Source organism: Labrus bergylta, chromosome 19 (assembly GCF_963930695.1).
Source record: "Labrus bergylta chromosome 19, fLabBer1.1, whole genome shotgun sequence".
Taxonomy (NCBI): Eukaryota; Metazoa; Chordata; class Actinopteri; order Labriformes; family Labridae; genus Labrus; species Labrus bergylta.
Window position 1 is genome coordinate 22,411,697 of NC_089213.1, and position 10,000 is coordinate 22,421,696.

Consider the following 10,000-nt stretch of genomic DNA (forward strand, 5'->3'; position numbering starts at 1 on the left):
ATTCAACATCATTTCTTGTAGAAAGTGTGGACGTTCATCCTAAGTCGACATGTGCATATGAGTCAGGGATGTGTGGAGGTGTGTAAGATGTGCATGTTTACTTTGATTTCACTTTGTCAGGACTCTGAAAGAAAGGTGTGGCATTCTGTGTTCATCAGGTTGCAGGAAAAAGATACTAACAAAATATTTTTTGATAAAGCTTGTTTCTAATGGCATCCAAACAGTTACAGTACATCCTTCTGACATACACATCGGCACATATTAAACATCCCACTGACATCTCCTGTGGTGCAAATAAAAATGACAAGAGGTGTTTGATTTGACTCACAGTGTGGTTTAAACTTCATCCTGTAAAGCGCTCCCAGCATGCTCCTCTGCAGCCCAGCTGGCGTCCTCAGGTCTCCCATTAGTTATATTTCCATTACAGAGCCACAGATCATGCATGCTGCAAAAGAACCTCTGGAACAAAACGTGTTATGAGGGAGGAAAAACGGATCGTGGTTAAGTAGTACTGCTTTTCATCAATGCTCAGGTGAAAGATTTAATGTCCTTTTTGTCTTGCCGTAGTTAAAGATGAGGTATAGGGAATAAGAGGAATGAGGGGGGTTAGGGAAAGAAAGGAAAAGTGACAAAGATGAAAGTAAATCTTCAGTGTCGGAGCAGATAATGAAAATAATCTGTAGTCTTTGGTATAAAGGATCTCATGGGGTGATTGATGCTTTAAGCCACCTAGTGCTGTTAACTAATTGGCGCACTAAAAGTTACCGTGTCGGATAAATAGAAGTCCAAGTCAAATTGCCTTGTTGGCAACACGCTGTTTGTTTATTTTATTATGTAATTTCCATACCAAAAAAAACACTTGCTTGTAGCTCACATTTCACATTTCATGCAAAATGCGCTTTACTGTGTTTTTCTAACTCTAATATGTGTCCTTAGCTTTTTTACAAACCCACAAGTTATGAGAAAAAGTCCATCCTCTCCTTCTTTTGCCTGCTCCACTTTACAGAAAATGTGTGCTCAAACAGGCCATTTGAGATTTTCCCTTCATGACATCACAAAGGGCAGTAACCCCTCCCCCAGGTGGGTGACACTCCCACAGCTAGGCGTTTGTTCTGCCCTCTGAGTCTGCCTTCTCACTGTAAACAATAGGACAAGGAGAGAGAAAGCCCAAGACACCCAAACCCTTCTAGAGAGGGGGCGCGGTCAGACACAGCTCATTTACATATTTAAAGGTACAGACACAGAAACAGCCTGTTCTGAGCAGGGCTGGAATAGAGGGGTTTATATACATGATCAAATACAGGATCAGAGTGGATTATTAACAAGAAACTTTACAGACATGTTTTGGGGAGCTCTGAGACTTATTTAAACTTGTAGAAAAGGAGTTTAATATGTGACCTTTAACGATCATAAAACTGATTCCCCTTCCGGGTGGAGGTTACCGTCAAGTTGAGATCCTTTACACCAAACACCAAATATTATTTACATAATCTGCTCCTACAATCAGAGTAGACAACAGATAAAAGAAATGCTGTAAAATTGATAGACATAGGAAATGGACATTTGGTTGAGAATGAGTAGCTCTATTTTCTATCTCTCTCTCTTGTGGTAGCTCCTCTGACATGAATGGCACACACTGTGAAGCTCAAATCGGCACTCTGATCTACACTGAAGCAGACGCGTCTCATGTTGGCTCCTTCAGAGAAACAGAGTGTGGGAGTCATGCTGTTCAGTCGTCTGTGTTTTTTTTTTATGAGCAGACTGAGGTAACACATGATGACGTCCAACTTCAGAAGCCAACGTATGTGCCTACAATGATAAATGGCAACAGCAGATTAAGACTTTAGTTTAATACATGGTTAAACATTTAATGAATGGGAAAAGGACAGCAGTGAGAAAATATTTAGAGAAAGATATATCATCTGCTATATCTCAGATTATTGTAAACATTGGATTATAAATGCATGAGGTTGAAGGAAACCAATGAATGTGCTTGAAATAACTTTTTCACTCCTGGAGAAATAGTTTAAAACAAAAGGAGCAGTGTTATGTTAGGTGCTTTAAACATGTAAACGCTAGACTGGATATATCTGAATTATATTGTAATGCGCTTTCAATTTCAAGTATCTACTTCATTCTTAATTTAGATTCAGATTCTTTTTTGTCCAACAAGGGGAAATTTGTTATGCAGCAGGATCAACATAGACAAGGACAACAAAAACACTGTTTGAATTGCTTGATTGCTTTTATTTGTGAGGGTTTTGAAAGTGCTATACAAGTTAAGTTTTACTTACTTACTTACATCAACAATCAAACTCACTCTGAAGTGGGTGATTTGAGCAGACCACTACCCTTAGCAGACCTCAGGACCTGCTTGGTCTGAAGCCCAGCCTGACACCTCCCTTCATATCCTGACTCCTGTCTCCCTCTCTCTCTCTTCACTTTGTGTATATTTAATATTTAAGTTATTGGATTATACCAGTGTTTTGGTGTTTTCTATCATTTTTGAATTTGTTTTTATTTTGTGTTAGTGTGATGGCATTAGGAAATGTTTTCTTTAAATGTGTCTGAATAATGTCACCGGTGTCATAAATCAGGAACTGGAGACGAATGCAGAATGAAAAAATAAAAATATTTATTTAAACAAACAGGCAAACAAAAACTTACTATCTTGAAAAGTCAAAATGTAATAAAGATAGCCACGAGGAATCACTGGGAGACTGACAACTCACATGTGACAATGAACTGACACAGAGGGGAAGAAACACAGAGACTAAATAGACATGGGGTAATCAGACACAGGTGATACTAACGTCACAGGTGAAGACAATCAGGGCAATCACACAGAGGCAGGAATAAAATACAAGAAACACTGAGGAGAACTTCAAACTGAGTTATGAAACACTGAAGACACACAGAACTCAAGAAAGTAACAAAAACACGCTAGAACATAAAGAAACACTAGGATACGAAGTTACAAAATAACACACGAAACACTAAAGACTAAACTATGATACATTAGGACAAAAACACACCAGGGAAACAAGCAACACTAGGATAAACAGGAGAAATTAAAACATGGAAACCTAAATACTGAAATACAAAACTAAATAAGACCAAATCATGACAAATAATCCCATAATGGATGAGTCATTTGATGCCAGACACGCAAATAATAGATTCATTCATTCATTCATTCATTTATTCATGTAATTTCATTTTTAGATAGCCAGGATGATATGTTTTTCCAAATATCCATAATGTATTATTGAAAACATGAATGTTCATTCTGCTTAGGCAGAATTGGATATCTGCAGTGGTGTTTCTGGAGTATGTTGGGGCCCTAGGCAAAATTAATTGGGGGCCCCTCCAACCACCATTATGCCGGCCAGTGTCCCGATGCTCTTCCTCTTTCTTTTTTCACTCCCAGACAGATAATTCTTCCTCATTTTCCTTTAGAGACTTTCACTGATGAACTTTGGTTTTCCCAGGAATGACAAATGAGATGCTAAGCAGGGCAATGAGAGTGAGTACTGTCAGATGGGGCCCCATTAGGGAGGTGTCCTACAGCCATTGCAAAATTTGTCACATTTTGAGCTCATGCTGCGGGCCCCTTACTGGCCTGGGGCCCCAAGCAGTTGCCTGCCTTGCCTGTTGACAAGCAGCGCCTCTGGATATCTGAAAATACAATTGTTGACAATAAGAATGTTATTGTGGATATCTTTCATTACAATTCAAGAAAACAGTTTAGACCTAGGATGATTATGTCTATCTGATAAGACAGCGTTTGCTTTACATGTTAAAATCCAAAGAAAATAAAACAAACATACTCACAAAGACTTCAACAGTTCCAAAGTATAAGGAAGTTAATAAATAAAATGACAGTCTAAGTACCTTTTAGGTTCTTTTTTTCTAAGAGTATAGTTGAAGACACTTTCAGTTTCAGAAAGGTGTTGAGTCACTCGTCATTACATTCACACTCAGGAAAAACAGGTCTGTAAGGGTTCTGTTTTGTCTCAGTGTAATTTTGTTCAAAACAAAATAAATGTTTGAGAGCAAATAAAAACAAGCAGAAGAAATGGAGGAGTTATTGAACAAGGTAATAACTCTTAAATCAAATCACAACACTGCTGATGGCTCCCCGGAGCCTTTGAAAAAGTGTTTACTCTGAATTCATAGTTTTTCCTGTGAAACACCTGTAATGTCATAGTTGATGACTTTGATACTCTGATATGAGTCACAGCACAAGAAAGGGAGAAGTAACGTATATTTCTGCGTCTGTTATGGAGTGTTAGCTGAGTGAGGAGGAGAGCAGATGCTGCGTTAGTCACAGACCAGAGCTCAGTCGTCTCTGTTCAACTGTGTACGTATCTGAGTGGGTGGTCTCTGGCTGTATAGACGTGTGAGGGGGCATGCGGCGGCATGCGTGTGTGCTTTTGGGAGGTGTTCCTTTAGTGTGTGAGAGCTCACATACACACAAGCCAATTTGTGTGTGCAAAAATCCATGCATAAGTGCGTGGGAGTTGTCTAAATCAGAGCCAGGAATGTGCTACGTATCCGTGAAAAATCCTTTTATTTTACACATGTAGTCCTGCAAAAGCTATTTACAGACTTCCCATATGTAACCTCCTTGTGCTCCGACCTGAAACCTGTTCCATCTGAGGTGTTTGTGACCTGCTGATTGCTTACTTTGCTGTGTTTTGCTCTCAGCAGAGGCCTGTTGGGGATAACATATGATTGTATCTTTTTTCTTAACATTTATAATAATGAAAAAACAATAGCAAGCTCAGTGGTAAGATATTCAAATTTACATTTACATCTGCACCAAGAGCTGGTTACACAGCTTTTCCTAAGTGTAAGTCAGTCTTAGTATAAAGTCTGTGTTGAATAAATGGAGACAATATGCTCATCAAATAATCAAAAAGGATAAATCACAATATATGTAAACCTCTTAACTGTCAGGTGTGACTAGTGTGGAGCTGGCTAGCTAGCTGGACCCACTTTCACAGCTAACATGAACTTACTAGCATTCAAGCTAGTGGGAACCTCCGTTGTTGAAAAAGGAAGCCAATGTGGAAGTGCAAAAAAAACTGCAGTTCCTCAAGTGTCCACTTGAGGCTGGCTCCAAGAGCTCTAGAAGTCACATACACACCAACGTTAAAAAGCCCATTCTGACAGCAGGAGTAAACATGTTTACGGCGTGTTTCAAAAGACAAATCGTTTGTGTCTTTGTCAGCACACACTGTACTGGTATTTATGTTTTGTTTAACTCATCTGTTTTGAGTTTTATGAATGATACGAGTTACAGCTCTTTGTAGGCTTAAGGCCCGAATCAGATCCACATCTTTGGTTATTACTATAGGTTAACAGAAAGTCCTAAATTAAACTATATCTATCCATCCATCCATCCATCCATCCATCCATCTATATCTATCCATCCATCCATCCATCCATCATCTATATCTATCCATCCATCCATCCATCATACATCCATCCATCCATCCATCCATCCCTCCATCCATCCATCATACATCCATCCATCCATCCATCCATCCATCCATCCATCTATATCCATCCATCATCCATCCATCCATCCATCCATCCATCCATCCATCTATATCCATCATCCATCCATCCATCCATCCATCCCTCCATCAATCCATCATACATCCATCCATCCATCTATATCTATCCATCATACATCCATCCATCCATCTATATCTATCCATCCATCCATCCATCCATCCATCTATCCATCCATCCATCTATATCCATCCATCCATCCATCCATCCATCCATCCATCCATCTATATCCATCATCCATCCATCCATCCATCCATCCATCCATCCATCCATCCATCCATCCATCATCCATCCATCCATCCATCTATATTCATCCATCCATCCCTCCATCTATATCTATCCATCCATTCATCCATCCATCCATCATCCATCCATCCATCTATATCCATCCATCCATCCATCCATCCATCTATATCCATCCATCCATCCATCCATCCATCTATCCATCCATCCATCCATCTATATCCGTCCATCCATCTGTATCCATCCATCCATCCATCTATATCCATCCATCATCTATATCCTTCCATCCAACCATCCATCCATCCATCTATATCTGTCCATCCAACCATCCATCCATCCATCTATCCATCATCCATCCATCCATCCATCCATCTATCCATCCATCCATCCATCCATCATCCATCATCCATCCATCATCCATCCATCCATCCATCCTTCCGTCATCCATCCATCCATATCCATCCATCCATCCATCTATATCCATCCATCCATCCTTCCATCATCCATCCATCCATCCATCCACCCATCCATCTATGTCTGTCCATCCAACCATCCATCCATCTATATCCCTCCATCCATCCATCATCCATCCATCTATATCCATCCATCCATTCATCATCCATCCATCTATATCATCCATCCATCCATCCATCCATCTATATCTATCCATCCATCCATCCATCATACATCCATCCATCCATCCATCCATCCATCTATATTCATCCATCCATCCCTCCATCCATCTGTATCCATCCATCCATCCATCCATCCATCCATCCATCCATCTATATCCATCCATCCATCCATCCATCCATCCATCCATCCATCCATCCATCTATATCCATCATCCATCCATCCATCCATCCATCCATCCATCCATCCATCCATCATCCATCCATCCATCCATCTATATTCATCCATCCATCCCTCCATCTATATCTATCCATCCATCCATCCATCCATCTATCCATCCATCTATCCATCCATCTATATCCATCCATCATCTATATCCTTCCATCCAACCATCCATCCATCCATCTATATCCGTCCATCCAACCATCCATCCATCCATCTATATCCGTCCATCCAACCATCCATCCATCCATCTATCCATCATCCATCCATCATCCATCATCCATCCATCATCCATCCTTCTGTCATCCATCCATCTATATCCGTCCATCCATCCATCCATCCTTCCATCATCCATCCATCCATCCATCCATCCATCCATCTATGTCTGTCCATCCAACCATCCATCCATCCATCTATCCATCTATCTATATCCCTCCATCCATCCATCATCCATCCATCTATATCCATCCATCCATTCATCATCCATCCATCTATATCCATCCATCCATCCATTCATCCATTCATCCATCCATCAACCCATCCATCCATCCATCCATTCATCCATCCTTCCATCATCCACCCATCCATATCCATCCATCCATCCATCCATCCATCTATATCCATCCATCCATCCTTCCATCATCCATCCATCCATCCATCCATCTATGTCTGTCCATCCAACCATCCATCCATCCATCTATCCATCCATCTATATCCATCCATCCATTCATCATTCATCCATCTATATCCATCCATCCATCCATTCATCCATCCATCCATCCATCCATCAACCCATCCATCCATCTATCCATCCATCCATCCATCTATCCATCCATCCATCCATCTATATATCCATCCCTCCATCCCTCCATCCATCCATCCACCCATTGATCATTGATACTGCCCCCCCCCCCCCCCCAACACACACACACACACACACACAGAAAGATGCAGATCACAGAGGTAATCCATACTCAGGTGGTAGACAGGAGAATGACCTTTTTGTCGTGACTCAATCTCACTGCGTAAATGTGCACTTGTGTGTGTGCCCGTGTGTGCTCTTCAACATCAGGGGATCAAACAATCCAAAACCAATGACAGTCCAGGGTTCTTTAAATGCCACCTTTTACACATCAGATAGCACTTAAAATTATGTCTGTTTTATTCTTGTCAGTTTATGTTGTATTATTTCATTTATATGACACACTATTGGAGACGACTGAAGGGAGAAACTTTAGACTAATGATGTGTTCTGTATGCAGGTGGAGCTGCTGACAGTTCAGCTCTCTCACGGGAAGACTCATGCTCAACACACTTTGAATAAATGTGTGTGTGTGCATGCATGTGTGTGTGTGTTTGTGTTCTCCAGAGTCGGAAATACAAATCCTGAATTCATAATAAAATAAAAAAATGTCATATTACTTTTTAACAAATGTAGATTGCCTCAGAAAGTCACACTTAGACTACTTTATTTTTCCTGCCACACACTAACACACACACACACATTCCATTACATGCATATGCTATTCGTCGATGCGACTCATATTAGCATGTCCCCTCGGACCTCTCATTGTGTGTCAAGTGTACAAACAGTCCACAGGAGCAGGTGCAGTGTGCAAACAGCAAACCCTGTTGTGCCCGAGCGTCACTCACTCCCGCTCTGATTAGATCCAGAATAACAACTCAGCCCTCCTGCTCTGGTCCGTACACACAGAGCAAATGATGCCTCTCCATCATGTCATTTACTTTCATTTATTTAACATCAGGCTCCTAGAGCCTGCATAAAGAAAAATGTGGCCTCGAGCCACAAAATGACAAATTGTACCTTAGCTTGAAGAGAAGGAAAGAGGAAAGTACTCGTTAGATGGGATTTTGATTCAAGGTGGGGATGATTGTTTCATATTTTATATGCAAGCTGAAAATAAAATAACAACAAGCTTGTAAACAGCTTCTACTGCAGATACATATTGCATGGCATTTTGTGTGATTTCAGTGGCTTGCAGAGATAAGTGGAGGATGTGAAGCAATTTACTTTTGCTCTCATTAGATAAAATCTGACTCCACTAGTGCTTGCAAAAACTTAACGTATGTTAGTTTAACATTTTGGTTGGTGACTGTGATTCACAGCTCACTCGTACAATCCTATTTGCGGCAATATGAGATGTGTCTTGTCTTGCACCCACAGACTGATAGTGATATTGTGAATTTGATATTACTTCATCCCAGTTTGAGATAATTTCAAGCAATAAATGTATCCCGCTGTCCCTGCACAGTAATGGCTGTAGTTTGTTATTCCAGCTCCATTTTCCTCTTTAAATGCAGAATGTGTGACACATACATAGATACAGCAGAAACCAAATATATCCTATGTAAATGTCCCTCAGTCATGACTGTGTTTTTGTGGAGCATTGGTTTTGTCATTGTGCATTTAAAACAGTGTGAGATGAAAACTTCCTTTGAAGAAAAATTTCCATTTGGATTTTACGTTTTTCAAATGTAATATGTAAAGATTGGGGAAGGTTTTCAAAACGCTGGTGTTCAGCTTGGCAGGGGGCTCTGGATAGTGTGAGATGCAGAGTGCAGGCGTGTGAGCCGCTGGTACCCTCTGATTCTCCTTGATAGCTCTCCTGCTTCATGGGTACGTGCTCACTGTTAATACTATAAACTATATTATTTTATACTTTTATAATGTGGGCTCTCTGCTATCCTCCAATAGAGGAGTTTCCCCCTCTCTTTCTCTATTTTGGATCTGTTGAGTCTCCATCTGCAGAAAATGTTTCCTCTGTTTACTTCAGTCCACCAGACTATCGTCTTGTATCCCCGGCAAACAAGATGTTGCCTCTTTTGAAGCCTGCAGAGGGAAACAGCTGATCAGAGCACTGTTTCATTTTAATTAGTTATTTGACTTTGATACTGGCATTTCCATTATTTATTTTTTTTACTCATGTAAAATTCACAACAAGTATAAGAGATGTAGAATTTGAATGCCACTTAATCTGTCTTCTGCCTATTCCCTCTTTTCGTTCTCCCTCCTGCAGCCCTTTTATGTCATCTGTTTTTCTTAATGAATTATCTTGTTGGCATGGTTTAATTAGCGCTGGCGGTCTGGACACTAACTGACTCTTGAGTGGCATGTGGAACTTGTCTCCACTTAACTTGTTCTATCACCCTTTCTCTTTCCTCCCACGCTTACCCCACCACCCACCTCCTCCTCCTCCTCCTCCTCCTCCTCCCGCTCCTCCTCCTAATTGACAGGATTATCAGGAGTCCACCCACCTGGAGCAGTTTGTGACCCGTTTCCTGCTGAAGGAGACAACCA

General features: G+C 40.7%; 1 protein-coding gene across 3 annotated transcripts in view; it reads left to right on the forward strand.

Moving 5' to 3' along the window:
* Window positions 1-10,000, forward strand: part of necab1 (N-terminal EF-hand calcium binding protein 1) — a 39,360-nt gene that overhangs the window by 13,117 nt on the left and 16,243 nt on the right. For 2 of the 3 annotated variants that reach the window (XM_065948381.1, XM_020655326.3), the window contains exon 6: window positions 9,937-10,000. This exon is cut by the window's right edge and continues 73 nt beyond it. In XM_065948381.1, the coding sequence (XP_065804453.1) occupies window positions 9,937-10,000 (64 nt within the window). The remainder of the gene's footprint in view (window positions 1-9,936) is intronic. The other variant, XM_065948380.1, reaches the window with a different exon arrangement.